This window comes from Lutra lutra, chromosome 5, assembly GCF_902655055.1.
Source record: "Lutra lutra chromosome 5, mLutLut1.2, whole genome shotgun sequence".
NCBI lineage: Eukaryota > Metazoa > Chordata > Mammalia > Carnivora > Mustelidae > Lutra > Lutra lutra.
In genome coordinates this window covers 104,154,219-104,172,388 of record NC_062282.1, presented here as the reverse complement: position 1 = coordinate 104,172,388, position 18,170 = coordinate 104,154,219, and the positions used below count along the sequence as shown (strand labels likewise).

Here is an 18,170-nt window from a genome sequence, read left to right as displayed (position 1 = left end):
TAATTTAAAACTACAAGAAAGAGATTCTAACTCATAAGAAAGTTGAAGCATTGACTCAAACACAGAAAAGACAAGCTCTATTTCTCTGGACTTCAAAAATAAATTCAAAACACATCTTGGCTAGGATAACAAACATGTAATTCTAGGAGTCCAAATCCTATACTTTTTCAAGTCTTGCTTAAATGTTGTCAGTTTTTTTAAAAAAGTGTAGCTGTTTTCAAATTAGTGTGGCACCTGAATGTTTCCTCTTACATCATTTTCCATTTTCTTCTTGGAGTTGCATTTGTCATACTATCTTACTGAAGTGTAATCTTTTTGAGGGCTGGAACAATCCCTCGAATATCCAGACTCCTACTCAGGTTTAAAATAGCGCTTTGCTCATAACCAGCACTTACGACAAACTGTTCCATGAACTAATGAAAATATTATGTATCTCATTACATGGTCAGCCTAAAGCCAAATGGATTTTTAAAGTATTCAAAGTAATAAAAGTATTCAAAGTAATAAAGTCTCCTGTTAAAATTTTTTATATTACTAAATATAATAATCTTTAAAAATATGAATTAAGCCACAAATAAGAGATGACTTAACCAGATTCATTGATACTAGTTACTGCTCTTGTAATTGATGTCCACAGTAGTTAAGTGTCCCTCTGAAAAGAGAAAGGTCAACCTAATAGTTTACCTTCACATTGCAAAATTATCCCTTTTAAGACATCCAACCAGTTTCTTCTGAAACCATTCTTGGAATGGTAAGGAGAAACTCCATTAATGGACAGTGACACTTAGACATTGTCCTAATTCATAGAAAAAAATGAGGTTGAAAAAAACTGGCTGAAGCCAAAAAAATGTGAACAGAATTGGGGTGTGCAAATGTGAGCTGTTTTAAGAGCACCATGTGCCAGCGGTGTATAAGAGTTGGTTGTAAGATTTCCAGAAATTTGGCAAGTCACTTGTGACACTTGTTAAAAGTAGCTTTTAACAGCTTTTCCCAGTCATGGTGGGAGAATTTACAACATGGAAATAGCAAACACTACAAATCAGGACCTTCTTCCCTCAAAGTTGGTTCCAGCACACGGCGGCAAAGTGAGTGTATCCCCGAAAAAGTTGATCTTTCAATCCGGAGAGTGGAGTATAGAAAACTAGTGGAATCGATGTAGCAGATGTAATTTGCCTGAGAAATGAATATTTCTCTCTTATTGTAAATCACTGAGTTGTAGGCGTTGTTACCTCAACATGATCCATGCAAAGCTGATACCCTAGCGTTATGAAGCGTTATGAAGTTTTCAAACACTTTCAAGCCCTACCTTTACCAGTCCAGACTTCCCTTCAGTGGGTTTCTTTTAACAACTTGAACTGTCTGACACCTTGAACCTGAAAGGATGCAAACTGCTCTCAGACTCAAGACAGGAAACCAGGTCTTGGAAGGTTAATGCAAAAGTATAAAATAAAAATTAAGTTTTTAAAAAGCACTAAACAACTTCATCATTTTTAAACCCTGGCGAACACCAGTCTGTCACTCATGGACCTGGATGGCTAAGGAGTGACCGTCCAGCCCTTTCCCCTACGGGTCACACGTTACCGTCCCCCCTTCACCCCCCAGATGCGTGAATTGAGCGCTGTGTCTTTAAGGCAGACGCGCGGAGGTTTCTGCACAGGACAAAATGTCTGCGAGGATCTGGAGGGGACCGGCGATCCCAGACTTGTTGTAGCCCGCCTCCTGCTCCCGCCACGCTTTGGGGGTGATGGGGTGAGTGTGTGCCGCCACGCAGGCGGCCGTGCTCCCGGAGGCCAGGTCGGGTCTAGGCCCTGCAGGGGTTTGGGGGAGAAGGGGGGCGGCGAAGGGAACGGGGACCAGTCCCGGGCCTCAGGGGCCGCTGGTGAGCAGTAGCCCCCAAAGGCCACTGTGCGGTATCTTAACAGGCTGGCTGCTGCGCGGGCTGCCGGACGTGCCCTTCCTTCGCTGTGCTCAGGCTGTTCCTAGTGGAAAAGACGCATGTGGCCCCGAATTCTGTCTAAAGGCACTGTTGAGCTTCTTTCAGCGCCTCCTTTTTGCTCCTCCAGTCCCCTTTCAAAAAAGTTACTTGAGAATATCGAAAATCATCTGCTCTCCTTTTAGTAAAATTGCCTTTTTACAGACTTTTAACAGTGGCAAATGGCTGTGTGCCCTGTAGTGTGCTCTTTCTCTGAGACTTTTGTTTATTGTTTCTCATTTTGGAGAGGAGAAGCAAAATACAAGCCAGATGCTCAAACAGGAATCCCTGCCTCCATCTCCACTGTGCTCATCAAACAAAAGAATTTTCCTATCCTCTCCGAGTCCAGAGGAGCAGTTTGCTGTAACTACTTACAGTAGCCAAATGCCCGAAGCTTACCCAACAAAATTTTTTTTTCTTCCTTGAAAGAAAAAAATACCATCCAAACTTTGAATTAGCCCAGAGTACATGGATATGGTGTTAAACAGAAGCTGTTGTAGAAAAAGCTTAATAGGGGCGCCTGGGTGTCTTAGTCGTTAAGAGTCTGCCTTCTGCTCAGGTCATGATCCCAGAGTCCTGGGATCCAGCCCCGCATGGGGCACCCTGCTCAGCGGGAAGCCTTCTTCTCTCTCTCTCCCACTCCCCCTGCTTGTGTTCCCTCTCTTGCTGTGTCTCTCTCTATCAAATAAATAAATAAAATACTTAAAGAAAAAAAAGCTTAATAAATTGACATAATTAGAGTAATTATTTTATGCACTTTGCATTCTTGTATTATTTGTATGCCCTTTTTGGCCAAAACTGGCTTGAGGCAAAATACAATAAAAAGTATGTAACAATGTGTAAAATGTCCAAGAGCCAAAACAAGGTAATTCTCTATTAAAAATTCTTTGTATGACAAAGACTTCAAAGTAGGGCAGTTTTAAATTCCTGTAATTCATACTACAGTATGCATTTTACAAGACAAAATGATCAACACCCTTCTTTTGAGGAATGTATGCATTAAAGTAATGTAGACCTAAAATAAAGGTTCAGTTTAGGATAGAAACTTTTCATTTTAAAAAATGCATTAATAGAGAATACATCTGGCCTTTTAGCTAATGATAGAGGTATCTAAAATTTTGGCTTAACACATTCAAAGAACATCTCTGACTCACCATACAATTAGCTGTGGGTTCAGTACATTTTTTACAGTCCATGTGTAATCTTTTATCTAAATATTTTCACACTTACCCTGTACTGTCTGAGCTGAGTATCCACACTTCACAGTTCGGAGGCATTTTTTTGCTTTTTAACTTCATCTAAGTCTTCAGCCTCATGATCCCAGACTAATTTTTCTGATTGGCTGGGTCTGTTTATAAAGAGATGAATCCATGGTAGTAAACTAATATTTTTTAAATTATGTTATGTTAGTCACCATACAGTACATCATTAGTTTTTAACAGAGATGGACAAGGAACAGGTGAACAAATTGTGGTTTCCTTGATATTTCAATTGTCAAGGCTAATTATTTGTTTTAATTATTATGTTCTGCTTTGACTGAGTTACTGGTGGATGAAGTAAATGAAAATGTTTTTCGTGTTTCCACCCAAGTAGTGAATTTCACATTAGCGTGAGTTTCTTTCCTAAGATCCAGGCTCAACATACATGTATTTGTTTATAACTCTATCAGATTAATCCACCTGAAGTGATTAGCCTTGGCTGTGGAAGAACAGAGTTATAGTTCATTTGCCATTCCCTTTTGAGAACATTGCCTTGTTCTTTGGTCTTTAGCCTGCCTAATACTTTGTATGTGTCCTAGCATAAGTATAAAGTAATAAAATTAACTTCTGTGGGTGTTTTATAGAATGATTCCTAATGTTACAGTCATGTATGTATATACACCCAAATTTACAAAAATTATTCATCCAACTTTTGATCTCCCTTATTCTCTATATTGTTATTCAGGGAGATGATACTGAAGCATCTGGGTTTTAATCTGATAGATTATTAGAAAACTAGAACTTTAGAGAACTGCAAATAAAACTTCAAATGCAGTTTGAAATAATTAATGTGCATTTATTATCTTCCACAGGCTTAAACGTCTTATCATTCCTTCCAGATAATGGATACTCAAATGAAACTCACTATGGGCGAGTTCAGAGGTGTGGTACCAACTCTCCCCTCTTCCATGAAATAACTAAAATCTACTTTTCTTTCAGCTTTTTCCCCTCCCCAAAATTGGACTAGAACATTTCCATTATTAAATTAATTTCATGCTAGCTACTTCCACTTAGCATCAAGAAATCTTACTTTAAAATATGAGCTTGGAAGCCTAGTTATAAGACTAAAGAATTGGAACTTTATGAGAGTCAGCACTAGTGGCTATGTGTTTTTGTGAATTTGGGGCCCTGAAGGAGCTCAGGAAGGGAGGAGATGCTGAAGCAGGACTGTCTGCATGAACATTTGTGTTAGGGCCCCCAATGCCCACCCTTTCCCCAGTATAGACATTGCATGATGGAATTCACCCTCATGAGTGAACAGTGCTCTGACCTTTACCATGTGTATCAGAATTATTGCGGAAGTGTCTCCCCGCCCCAGACATTTTCTTCACCTTAGCTGACCATGTAGTTAATAGGTGCGTGTTTTTCTTGGTTACTTGGTAAGGAAGTATTACACATCGTAGGGTTCCAAGTCACCAGACCTCCCCATCATTTTCTACCTGAGAGAGGAGCAACCTATTTTTTGTGAAGGTCCATTTATGAAGTGAAAATAAATTCGGCTGGGGAGGGAAAATGGATCTGTGATTCTTTTTTGCTTTTTATATTCAAAATCCTCAAGAGAATATTTCCAACTTAAACTACCTACTCTATTGAATAACAATGTCAAAGAGAGTAATAACACTCTCTTTAGCCACTAAGATACTAATGTGGGTGTGTTTGAGCAATAAAGCCTGATAGCCTTTTTGTTCAGGCTCTGAAGTTATACAGCACTGCAGAGTCCAACAGTAAGATCATTTGGATTATCTGATTTCAGCCACAGGTTTAGAGGCAGATAATCTTATCATTTTCCTTGACAGATGGAGAGACTGGGATTTGGTGAACTGGGTCTAAGAAAACTAGAGTCAAGTTCATTGCATTGAACGCAGCGTCCCTTGAGTGCCAAGGGAGATGAGCAAGGTGGGCAGTCCTCCCACAGCACCTCCATCTCCTGTGCATACAGAATCTCCTTCTGTTCAGGCAGGACCAGCAAACCACGTGATGCTGAGCAACCTCACACACTGGGTTCCCTCCAGGGTCAGATGGCAGCACGCTATGCCCCACAGGACTGTGCTCTCCAGTCTCTGTAGTTAAGGCTGCCTAGCCCAGCTTGCACTCACATGCCTGCGGATTTATAAAATTACTTTGTATTTACGTTGTTGGGAAGCTACTCTGTGAAGGTGTATACACAGGTTGTGTCTTTCCATAACATCCACTTTATTGAATCATAAAGCAATGTTAACACAATTGTAAAAGCAGGTTCAGAATTCCAAACTCAATGACATTTCACTGTACATTTAACTTGGCTTCATACGAGACTTAAAAACAATAGAAAGTACAATATAAAAGTCACAAGACAAGATAAAATAGGGGATGTTAATGAACCAAATGCAGTCAGTCTATGAGCGCACAGCTGAGATGAGGTCTTGACCAATGTGGGTCCACTCAGTGCTTCCCTTCCTGCTTAGTAGGTTCAAGCAGTGGAGGATCCCTGTTATTTTCCGAGATCAATTGGGCAGAATCTTCAGTAGCAGTTGCCTTTTTGATGCGGTCAGACGTGGAAGGGTCAGCATCTGGAGAATAGAACAGTTTGCTATAAAAATCTTCCCTTTTTAAAGGAGTTTGATGAGTCTAGCCCTTCCAGACTTCTGATTCTACTGATCACCACTTCTCGGTTCATCCAGGCTCTCTTGCTGGTCATCACTTCTGGGTGCCACCAGGCTGAGACTTTTGGTGATATTTATTCTCAGTTCATCACCCTTGTCTGCTTTCCTGATTCATGACATCACTGCTGGACATGAGTGACTCCATCTTGCCTTTCCACATTATATGTAGACCCTGCCATATACATAGTCTACCTAAATGTATCCACAAATGTGCATGCTTTCCTAGGACCTCTTTACTCCTCTCCTCCTTTTGTGTTTACCTCTTCCCATTCTCTTTTCACACCAGCTGCCACTCCTCAACTGACAATGTATCTTCCTCATTTTTCTTCATATATATATAAAATCTTCATATATGCTACACAGATCTGTATTAATAATAATGACATCATAATATACATATTTTTCTGCATCTGGCTTTTCTTCCTGAAGAGTTCCTCCAGAAATCCCTCTAGGTCATCTAGCAAGAGCTCCAATCCATCCTTTTTAATGGCTGCACAATATTCCCAGGTGTGAATACACATTATTTACCCAGCCATTTTCCAGTCGACAGGCGTTTCTATGTTTCCAGTTTTTTGCCATTCCAGACGATACTGTAATAAACATCCTAATACACATTATTTTACGTATTGGTACTTTTAGTTCTACAGAATAGATTCCCAAGAATGGGATCCCTGATTGTATCTATTATTAATTAACAGAAGTCACCAGACTGCTTTCCTAAAAGCCTCCACATCTCCACTAGTAATGCACAAACGTACCCTTTTCTTTGCCTCCCTTCTAGCTTTGGCTGACAGACCTCTTTTGTTTTTGTTAGGGTGATGGATCTAAAATGAGACCTTACTATTACTTTAATAGCACTTCCCTGAATATAAGTGCTGTGTATCTTTTCACAAATTCCTTGGCCATCTGACTTTGTTCTTAGGTCATTTACCTACTCGTATTTCTTGCCCATTTTTCTATTGGATTGTTCATGTTTTTCTTGTCAGTTTGTAAGAGCTCTTTGTGTATTAGGGTTGTGGCTGAAGTTGCTAAGGCTTCTCTCCCAACCCAAGATAGCAGACTAGGAGGCTTCTCTCCCTCTGTACTGTAGGGATAGTTGAAACAAGCCCAGAGGTTGTTTAGCAGAACTAGGAAGGCTATGATGACCTCTGGCCACAGACACCTGGTCACTGTTTAGATACTTAGTCTGAACAGAAGACTGTATTGAGCCAGAATGTAGCTGTGTGCGGAGGACTGAGAAGGTGAGGCAGTTCAGTACTGTGCTGCCTTCTACCGGTTAAGACCTCCGAGAGTGAAGGCCTGCCAAGGCAGAGGATGTCCCTCTGCCGCCCTTGGAGGGGCAGCGCTGTGCTGGCCAACATTTATGGTGCTGCGTGTCCCTGGCTCAGATGAGGCAGTCCACTAAGTCCAAAGGATTAAGACATCAAAATCAGTGCTTCTCACTCTTGTTTCCACCTTTGCTGTGACGACAGATGGCATTCATGTATGTGGCACTCCTCTGGGCATCCCAGATTTTGAAGAAACTCAGAAACATCTTGCAGGGAGGTAAAGCATGACAGTAATTGGTCACCCCTGGCACTTTTAAGGGCACATCAGTAATGCTCACTCTCAGACTTTGGCACAGGTAAGACAGTCTGCAGTTTTATATACAGTTTTCAACCCCCCAGCTCAAGAAAGCATATCAGAGGGGCGCCTGGGTGGCTCAGTGGGTTAAGCCGCTGCCTTCGGCTCAGGTCATGATCTCAGGGTCCTGGGATCGAGTCCCACATCGGGCTCTGCTCAGCAAGAAGCCTGCTTCCCTCTCTCTCTCTCTCTGCCTGCCTCTCCGTCTACTTGTGATCTCTCTCTGTCAAATAAATAAATAAAATCTTTAAAAAAAAAAAAAAAGAAAGCATATCAGAATGCAAAGTGACAGTCTTGATATAGAAAACCTTTAAATCTCTCTTAATTTATAAAAATTCAAGGATTCATAATCCTATTCTCTCCCCTTTGTGTCTATCTAATAAGAAAGGAACTCTGTAAAGAGAGGATTCTAATGTAAAAGAAATGAACTTTAAAAAAAAATAGAAAAAATTTTAGGTGAATTTAGGTTACCAAAAACAATTTTTTATACTAAAATCTGGTCTGTTTACTAACCATAATGTTTACTAAGCATAAATGTAAAAAATTATCCTTGAAAATGGGGTGTAACTCCAGTCCTCATCCTATTACTCCCCCTTCCGGGACTTCAGGGATTTAGTATATCTCTTGGAGGAAATCTAGCCTTTTAATTTCCAAAGACTTTTTATATACTAATTGGCCTTCATGAGGAACTACATTCAAATCAGTGCCTGCTGTATCACAAGATACGTAAATAGCTAGTTTTTTTTTGTTAGAAGAGGGCTGTACTTGTCTTTTTTTGATGATTCTGGTAAATTTGTTACCTTTTTTCAAAATCTGATATGTTAAATGTCATGACCCTGACTAGAACAGCTCGGTAACAAGACTCTTAGCAACTGAAATAAAAGCTTACACTAAATACTACTACTATTAGAGCAACTTATTTTTCCTGTTCTTAACTGTGTCTTCCGTCATTCCCAGTGACGTTATAAAAAGAGATTCTGGACATTTATCATCTCTACTGCTGTTGGTTCAAAACTTGACAGTACGAATGGACACAGGCTATCTCACTCTGCATCTTGGCCTTGATTTTCCCCCTGAAATAAGCTCTCAGAAGACCTCTAAGCCTGCGTTGTTCTCTTATTATTTTTAAATTTTCAAAACAAATTTGTTTAGAATCACACATTTGGTCCTTTATGAAGTTACATCCTGAAGAATAAACTTCACCTTTTCTATTTCTCCTTGTCTGATAGATTATTGCTGTGATAAACCGTTTTAACAGGAAAGACTTTACAATGATAGTCCCGAGGTTGTGTTTGTATCCTTTTAACCACTGATATTTGTTGGACAGAGCAAGAAGCTATTAGTTTTCTTTATTTCCTTCCTCAATTAAAAGCATTAACAAAGGTTTTTATCTTCTAAATGTATAAAGGGGATGAGCAATACAGAAAACTGATTTGTTTTATAACTGGAGCAACTCTGACAGGGTGAGAGGAAAAAAAGAACACGAGAGTAACGTGGTGCTAGCCAGTATTTCTAGTATCTGTTTAGGGAGCTGTTTACTGAATTTCTTTTACTCACCACCTGCCCTTTTATTACTCCTAGCACTGCTGATGGTTCTTTAGAACTCTGGATTCATGCTGCAGTGTTTCTACGGGAGAACTGACATTGGCTGGAAACCCTGAGGCATGACAGGGACCCCCAAGGCCCACAGGATATGGCCTACCAACTAACTTAGAGGTAAAATTTTACAAAACTGCTTTGTATATTTGTTTTCCTAAACATGTATACTTTTAAAACATTTTAGTGGTTTTTAGTACTGCCATTTTCCTCAGAAGCACATCGTTTTTAAAGTCATAAAACAAAGACTTGTATTTTGAAAAAACAACGTCCTCACTGAAAGGTCTTTAAAAAGGCTGTTCGCGCGGGGCACCTACACCCATGAAGTTTAACAAACCAATTTTCTTTCCCAGGGCTTTCTTTTAGCCTCGTTTTTACAGTCTGTCCCCTAACCCTGAGAGCAGAAGACAAAAGGAAGTTTACTCTGCAAAGAGTAACCTTTGTATAAGAGAGCAGGGGAGACTAGTTAAAACTCGTTAGTACAGCACTGACTGGGCTGGGCTTCCCCTTTGTTCGTGTCAGCCCCTGTGAGGGGGGGACCCGTCTGATTTTGAAGAGAGCTCCCAGTCAAGGGGCGGAAGGGCTAGGCAGGGCTAACATTCCCTGAGGACTAAACCGTGTAACAGGAAAAAGAAACCCAGGTACCACCCAGACGTAATAAAAAGGCGGCCACCTCTGGCCACCGAAGTTGTGCGTGTGAGAGTGTGTCGTCGCGTGGCTGTCCTTACCCCTTTCTCCCTCGGAACGCAGGCGCGGCGGAAAGAATGCGGAGTGACGAGCTGGCGGCGCCCATGGAAGATACCCGCGGGCCGGACGACGCGGCGGCGCGGGACGGCCCGTGTCCCTGCCTGGCCCCGGCGCCTCCCGGCCGCCTGGGGGCGCCGTACTGCGAGGCCTGGGGCTACTTTCATCTGGCCCCCGCGCGCCCGGGCCACGCCGCGGGCCAGTGGGCCACTTGCCGGCTGTGCGGGGAGCAGGTGAGCCGCGGCCCGGGCTTCCACGCCGGCACCCCGGCGCTGTGGAGGCACCTCAAGATCGCGCATCGGCGGGAGCTAGAAAAGAGCGCCGCCCGCCGCTCGCCGCTCGCCGCCCCTGGCCCGCCGCCGCCGCCGCCGCCGGGCCCCGCCGCGGCCGCCGAGGGCGACTGGGCGCGCCTGCTGGAGCAGATGGGCGCGCTGGCCGTGCGCTGCAGCCTGCGTGAGCGCGAGCTGGCGCGGCGCGAGGCGGCCGTGGAGCAGGGCGAGCGCGCCCTGGAGCGGAGGCGCCGGGCCCTGCAGGAGGAGGAGCGCGCGGCGGCCCAGGCGCGGCGCGAGCTGCAGGCCGAGAGGGAGGCGCTGCAGGCGCGGCTGCGGGAAGTGAGCCGCCGCGAAGGCGCCTTAGCCGCCGCCTCTGTCCCGCTGCAGACCCCGCTCAAAGAAGAGCCCGAGGGGGAGAGGGACGGCTACATAATCACCAAGGTCCTGCTGTAGGCTGTGGCCGCCTTCCGCCCCCAGTCCCTCCCATGCCAGCGCTGCTCCAAGTGTCCCTGGACCGGCCTTACCTAGGACCTGAATCTCAGGCCCGCCGACATCTCCGCCGGTGGGTCCTTGAGAAGCACTTCAGAGGCCAAAGCAAAACCAAAAATCACTAACGCTCCGTGACACCCCCCCACCCCCAACCCCGGGGGCCTGGGAGCACAAACTCCAGTGGCCTCCCTAGCTCTTGGCCTTTAGTGAGCACGGGTGCAGAAGCTGGTTTTCCTCCAACTGCCTTTGGAATGACAGCTCCAGCAACTTCGTGAGACTAGGTCACCGGAGCAGTCTTGTAGCCGGTGACTTTGAAAGGACAGAAACTTCCTCGTGTACCAAAGACTATCCTACTACGTGCCTGTACACCAGCCAGGGCAACCCAGGGTGGAGGGTGCTTGGAAATTAGGATAAAGCATTTTATCCAAGAAGAGTTTTACTCACTTCCCAATGAATAAATCAATCTTTGGTAATTGGTTTGCCTAGCAGGAAGTTCTGAAAATGGGGCCATTTAGCTTCCACAAGGCTCTTTACCCTGCCCGCTCTAGTGCCTCATCAGAGCAGTCTGGGAGAACCCCTATTTACTCCACTCCCTAGCTTCCAGATAGTACCAAGTGCACCCTGTCCTCACACCAGCTGTTTTCTTTCCGTTTCAGACCCAGTGCCAGCTGTAGTGAGTTTCCCAACTTTCCTGCCTCACACTCCCTTACTAGCAAAACATGACCTCCTCCCTCGTTTTTAGGAAGATAATTTGGTTTCCCACATATCCACAGTCCTCGCTTCTGGGCCACAGTAGAAGGAAGGCATTCCTTCAATCTGAGGCCATCTCTGCCTCTTTATCTGTTCTCATCCATTTCTCTTCCACCATTACTGGACCTTTGCTCCATTACTGTTTCTTCTTTCCTCTTATTCCCTCCCTTCCCCAGACTATGGTTCCTCAGTAACACCCAGTCTACCCTTGTACTAAAAAGAAAGACCCCCAGCCTGGCTGCTCCCACTGAACACTAGCCAAGGGAGGCCTGGTTATTCTTGCTGCCTATACTTCCTCCCATACTTAGTTCTTCACTAGTGGTCAGCTTCCCATCCTACCCTGGACCCTTAAGAAGCTGAATATGACAATTTATGTTCAGCCTTCATCTTGCTAGTACAATGAACATCACATATACCCTCCACCTAGACTGAGCAATTGATAACATTTTGCCTTATTTGCTTTTTCGGCCTCTCCCCCAAACATACCTCTCATTTCATCCATTAGTATTTCAGCATATATATCCTAATAGCCTCTAAAGTAGTCCTTAATCAAAATTCTGCAATTGTCTCAGAACTGTCTTATCTTCTCTTAAAAAAGGGGGGGGGGTCCAATCAAGGTTCATTATTTTTTATTACAACTTTGTCTCTTTTAGTCTAGAACAGCTCCTACGACACTTTTGAGAGTTCCAGCCATCTGTCTTATAGAATGTCCTTTATTCTGGGTTTGTCTGATTGTTTCCTTAAGTCAATTTATGTACTCATTCTTGACTCATCTACCCCTGTGCCGGTGACTCCTGACTACCTCCAACCTCGAGGTTCTTCCCAGTTCTGTCCTTCATGTCCAAACCCCTGCTGCATGTCTCCACCTCTATTTGTATATCCTGCCACTGCTGATCCAAAGGGCAAATCTATTCCATTCCACGTTCCCACCCCTTACCTAATAACTAACATTTACTGGGCTCTTAAAATGTACAGCTACGTACTGCACACTACATGCATTACCTCACTTTATTCTCATAGCAGGTCGCTAAGGAGGTAGTAATGTAATGCCCATTTACGGCTACAGAAACTGAGATACAGAGGCGTTAAGCAGCTTCTACAGGATCACAGCTGGTAAGTAGTAGCGTTGAGATCCAAATCCAGTCTCCACCTCCAGACACGCTGTTCCTAGCTGCTGTACTGTCTCCCTTGGTAGTCACTGAGCTGACACCAAGTTTCCTCCCTCTCATTCCAGGTACTACTGTCAGTGATATTAACATGCACTGAGCGTTCACCATCTGCCAGAGCTGTGCCAAATGCTTTACAAGAATAACTGCCTACCATAGAGCAACCCCATGACATAATTAATATTATGCCCATTTCGAAGAGGAAGAGACAGGCTTAGGGAGTTAAGCCATGTCGAGGCAGAATGTGAATTGAACTCATGTCACTGAATCCCAGGTCCCTGATCTACTGAGTCTACTTCTACAAATTGTCACACCTGTCTTCCTTCTGATGCCACCTGCCAAGCTCAGGCCTCTCCTTCCTAACACTCAACTTGACCAAAGGGAACTGTTCTTTTTTTCTTTTTCTTTCTTTTTTTTTTTTTTAATTTTACTTATCTGACAGAGAGAGACACAGCGAGAGAGGGAACACAAGCAGGGGGAGTGGGAGAGGAAGAAACAGGCTCTCTGAGGAGCAGGGAGCCCGATGCAGGGCTCAATCGCAGGACCCTGGGATCATGGACCTGAGCCGAAAGCAGACGCTTAACTACTGAGCCACCCAGGCGCCCCCAAAGGATCGGTTCTAAGCCAACATTGATTATATCACAATTCCTGCTCAAAGGCCCCCCAAGATCACCGATCATTAATAAGCTTAGACTTTGTAGCCTGACATTCAAGAACCCCAACCCTGCTGCCAGTCTTATCTGTCCCCTCCCCTACCTATACATATGCTCCAGCCCAACCGGGCTCTTTGTTCTTTTTGACATGCCCTCATCTTGGCACCTGTATGCCTGTTTGCCCTCGCTCCACTTAAAAGGCCTTTTCAGTCTCTGAGTATGAAGAATTCCACCCATTTTCAAAGACCAAGCTCAAATTCAACTGCCTGCATGAATCTTTCCTTGATTATTCCTAATTTAGAGATGATTCTTTACTTCTCTGGACTCCTTAGCATTTTATAAACTCTTAACACTTAGAACTGCCATCTGGCATATAATTCTATGGGTTCTTGTCTTTCCTCCTGCCAGACCCGAACCCTTGGGTCTATTCCTACAGTGCTTTGCATGTAATAGCTGCTCAATAAATATCTGAGGCATTGAACTCAATGTGTTGAGTTTTACAAGTCAGTTTTCCCAGTTATTAATATAATTATTCATTTATCTTTAATTCTGAGTAGAAGTCACAGCAGAAAAAAATAGCCTAGAAGGAAATAGCAGTCATAATTTTTTTTAAGTTTTTTAGTCAAGTGTCCATTATTGCACTGTTCGGTTTGAATCCAAATTAGTATTTCACTATTAGTATGTCATTATAAGGAATGTTTTTCTTAAAACGTTTTTCAATACCCAAGTAACACAAAGGCAATGCCCCAATCTAGGAAGAAATCAGAACAACAACCCCCCAAATCCTGTCACCTTAGGAAAACTGTATAAACATTTTAAGGTATTTTATTCTTTCGTCTTTCACAGTCTTTACATTTTCTAAAAATAGTATGTTATTTCTATTAAGTACTGAAATGTAACTTATTCACGTGGATGTATAACTTTGGCTATATGAGGAATTTGAACACTTTAGAAGAAAGAAATCATCTACAAACATTACTCTTCTATTTCACCAACTGTTAGAACCATTAATATCAGCAAAGATTGACTTTTAGAATCTCCAACTGCTCGCTCAAGAAAGATGACTAATGGGAGCACCAATAGCTTCTGTTTGTGAGACAGGGGGAAATAGCCTCACTATAACTCAGTGCTAGCGGTGGGAGTTAAGCAAAGAGATTTTACTTTCTGCTTTATATAGTTCTGCATTATTGTATTTTTTTTTTACACCAAGCATGAATTACTTTTATAATAAAAAATAAAATTATTTACATGTCTCAAATTAGAACTCCTGACAATTCCACTCTCTTAGGTAAAATACACAAAACCCAACAAAGACTAGTGTAATCCCCACTTTTAGAAAAGCCTAGAGAGAAATGCAGCCCTTGTCCAGTCTAACACTATCATTTGACAGAAGAGAAAAATGAGCCCCTGAGTGACTTGCCCACCATCAGGAGATAATGGCTATGGTGGTTCAATGACTCCAACCCCAACAGATACTGTGTCTCTTTAGCCTTAAGGACTTCTGCTGGCTCATCTGTCAAAGCCCAAGTGCTGTCAGGACCAATAAGTCAAGCTGGCCTCCAGAGAATGTAGAGATGGGTTATGGGGACTGCACTGGTCTGCCTGTGACCCAGTTGACTCACAGCTGTCATTGCTGATGGGTGACAGTGACACAACTCGCCTAGATCAGCTGGGCTTCCCTGACTTCCATGACTGGGTTTGCTAATAGAGCCACCCACATGCTGCCTTTGAGAGCAAGCACTCAGTGGCGAGGTAGATGGCTGCAGCGGGGATGCAGAATGCCCTGAACCCAACTTCTGAACTCCTCCCATGATGTAAAGTGATCAGTCACTTCTTTAAGTTAAAATTTGGCAGAGACGAGGGGGAAGCAAAGCAGGGTACTGACAGCCAAAGTTGAAACAGCTAGAGCCCTTTATATACCCAAGTTGTCATCCCTGGAGCTGGGGGACGGAAGAGCTGGTTTGGGCTTTCTATTTTAAAAAGCTGTCCATATTTTTGACATCTTAGGCATTCATTAAGACTGGGCTTTTGTTTTGCTGCCACTCAATAGGGAATTCTACTTTTAAATGTTTGAACTTCTTAACTTTCCACAATCTAAATCTGCTTGTCTGCAAAATGGATGAGGTGATCATTAATGTCCTCTTTGGCTCCAACATGGTATGATTACATGATTACATGATAGTTTAACATCAACTGACCTTTGAGTCATTGAGTTAACTGGATTTTTTGTTCACTTTAGAAGAAATGTTGACAGTAACATGCTTATTCTCAAAAAAAAAAAAAAAAAAAAAAAAAACAGAAACAGGAGTATATCAAACTTCTTTCACAGTTTTGAGGTACTCACTCTATCATTCACTCCCTAGAACTGAAGATGTGTGCAACAGTCATGAGTATGGTCTCTTGTACCTACTCTTTTGTCCTCATGACGTAATTGTCCAGATTTTACAAATGAGGCCACACACTTCACCAAGGCGAAGTGACCTGCTGAAAGACAACAGCAAATTGGAGGCTGGAGCTCAGTCCGTGGATTCCAGTCATACCTGGGACCAAATTTCCTCCCAGGCTTCCCTTGTTGTTCACCTCTTCACCAGTGCTATCCTGGGTGGAGTACTGACAGTTGGGTTGATATTGGCTGCTTTCCACCCACAAGTTCTGTCGCTGGGGGTAAGCCAGACCTTAAGGAAGTGAGGCTGACCATTGTACTAGTTTGCTGTTGTAGCAAATTGCCACAAACCTCGTGCCTAAAAACAACACAAGTTAATTATCTTAAAGCTCTGTAAGCCAAAAGTCTGAAATTGAACTCAGTGTCTGCAGATTCATGTTCCTTTCTAGGGGCTCTAGGAGATGGCTTTTTGTTTGTGGTTTTGTTTGTTTGTTTGCCTTTTCCAGCTTCTAGAGGCTGCCCACATTCCTTGGCTTGTGGCTCCTTCTATCTTAAGGTCAACAAGGGCCATTCTTTCTCACATTGCATCACTCTGATACCCTCTTCCACATTAAATGGACCCTTCTCCTTATTTTATGGTCTGTTGGTTAGCAACTTAATTCTATCTGCAACTTTAATTCTTCCCTGACAGGTAACATACTGATAGTTTCCAGGGATGAGGACATAGACATTTGCTAAGGGGCAAGTGTGGGAATCTATGATCTGCCTACCACATAGCATTAACCTGCTTTGCTTAGGTTTGGAGGTATATGAGAAAGGCAAAGTGCTTGATGGGGAATCCCTATTCCCCAGAAATCGATAATTTAATGGGGGTCCTAATATCCCCCCATTTTGTAAGTCTGCTTAGAGCAGAGAGTGCTCATAGACTTTTCTGAGATAGATACCTGCTAGGTGGGTGTGAAGGATGCCTCTAAGGGGAAATCAGAGGCCTCCATAGTGTTGAGAATTAAATATTTAAATATCTGTGCACTCACTAGGACCTGACTGACTAGGAAGGTCAAGTGGTGATGTGTGACTTGTAAGCCTTTGGAGTCAGATATGAATTAAAATTTAAGCTTCCACCAAAAAGCGTACTCAAATATTACAATTAATAAAGTTGTTGAAATATTTTTTTAAGAATCTTAAGCTTCCAACCATGCATGTTACATGTCACCTTGGCAATCACCTTAACCTCTCTGAAACCCAGTTTTCTCATTGGTAAAATGGGAATAATATATACAACGATTAAATAAGATATTATTTGGGCAAATTTTGACATATAGTTTAAACTCAGTAACTATGACTTCTTTCTTTTTCTCTTAACTGAATGGGAGCTCATAACCAATCCAAAGGATCTCAGAAAGAGCAGGTTCCCTGGGATGATTCCTGAGAACGGCTGCTCACAAGCCACACAGGTTTGCCAAGTCATTTTCCTTCATGATAAATACCTGGGTTCTCAAGTAAGCTAATCCAGTCAAAATTCTTTAACACTTTTGACTATAAAGTAGTTTGACCAAACTTACAAGTCAATATATCAAAACCTACTCATCTAACTACTTTTCCCTTCAAAGCAGTTACCTTGAAAGACTAGAGAGTTATTCCAAAAATGCTTCCATACTTAAAACATCTCTGGAACTCCTCTTCTACGATAGCTCTCAGAGTTTCTGGAACATTCTTAAAAATCTCCTTAAGTTGGGAAATACTCATCTTTCCAGGAAAATTTTGATTTTTTGAAAAGAGCAGCCAGTTATTCAGACCCCATTCTGATAAATATGGTAGGTGATTAACCAGATTAACATTACTAGTAAATAAGGTGTAATATAATAAAGCAATAATTATTTTTGTGTGGCTCATAAACTGGCCTTCATAGTGTTATATATTAAGGTTAAGTAAAGGTAGCATGGTCATAGTAGACATTAAGGCCCACTTTAGTGGGCTTATGATGGGAATTAATTCAAATAGCACTGGGAGTCATTACATATTTAAATAGTATTAAATGTTTCTTTTTATGAAAATTTTAATTATGACATTCTCTGAAATCTGATTTCATAGTACTAAAATAAAGACTTTAAGGAAAAGCATTAAATGCTAATGAAAGCTTTATTATTTCAGTATATATTCTCCCAGGCCTTTGGTCAAGGTAAGTAATGATCAGATGAAGGAGTTGGCAACCTTCCTGGCCTCTACAGTCTATTAGTAACTGAAGGCTAAGTAACACACATGTTTAAATATATTGAATAATATTCTACCAACTTCTTCCTCTCTTTGCTTTCTGGACAGTGAAATATCATGGCATCTTAACACAGTTGAAGGAAGCTAGCTTTTTGTTGGAAGAATTTCTGAAAAGTCATTCTTACTCAAGCAGGCGAAAGTCATCATTTGCCTCCATTCACATCAACTTCCCCAAATGTGCCTGCTTCTCATCCTCCAAGGACTTTCCGATTTACATGTTCTCTATCAATTCCAATTTCCAATGACCTGATTTATGTTGCTTTTTTTTTTTTTTTAAGTACTTCAGTGATCTATTGTTCAGACTCAGAACACAAAATCCCAATGTTTGAGCAGGCAGAGTCCATACTGTT

At 42.5% G+C, this 18,170-nt stretch overlaps 2 protein-coding genes and 1 non-coding gene across 15 annotated transcripts in view; 2 read left to right on the top strand and 1 right to left on the bottom strand.

Annotated features, from left to right (window-relative positions):
* The window catches only part of AGGF1 (angiogenic factor with G-patch and FHA domains 1), a 123,669-nt gene that overhangs the window by 62,393 nt on the left and 43,106 nt on the right, over nt 1-18,170 (bottom strand). For 3 of the 7 annotated variants that reach the window (XR_007127354.1, XR_007127352.1, XM_047729256.1), the window contains one exon: nt 3,258-3,320. The exons of 1 other annotated variant lie outside the window; for it this stretch is intronic. The gene's annotated coding sequence lies outside the window, so the exon portion shown is untranslated. Of the gene's footprint in view, nt 1-3,257; nt 3,321-5,403; nt 5,781-13,175; nt 15,651-18,170 lie in introns of those variants that run through there. 3 more of the 7 variants (XR_007127353.1, XM_047729254.1, XR_007127355.1) reach the window with 2 other exon arrangements.
* Nucleotides 1,622-13,037, top strand: ZBED3 (zinc finger BED-type containing 3). Of its 7 annotated transcripts, none has more exons than XM_047729262.1 (5): nt 1,635-1,749; nt 4,044-4,113; nt 7,346-7,497; nt 9,078-9,212; nt 9,843-13,037. In XM_047729262.1, the coding sequence occupies exon 5, from the start codon at nt 9,857-9,859 to the stop codon at nt 10,559-10,561; it is 705 nt and encodes a 234-aa protein (XP_047585218.1). In that variant the 5' UTR covers nt 1,635-1,749; nt 4,044-4,113; nt 7,346-7,497; nt 9,078-9,212; nt 9,843-9,856; the 3' UTR covers nt 10,562-13,037. The 7 variants fall into 7 exon arrangements, with proteins under 7 accessions (XP_047585215.1, XP_047585218.1, XP_047585216.1 ...); XM_047729260.1 differs by lacking the exon at nt 7,346-7,497 and adding an exon at nt 5,028-5,127; XM_047729258.1 differs by lacking the exon at nt 7,346-7,497.
* On the top strand, nt 7,100-7,237 carry LOC125101479 (small nucleolar RNA SNORA47). The gene has a single exon (XR_007127876.1). It is a non-coding gene; the product is annotated as a small nucleolar RNA SNORA47 (small nucleolar RNA).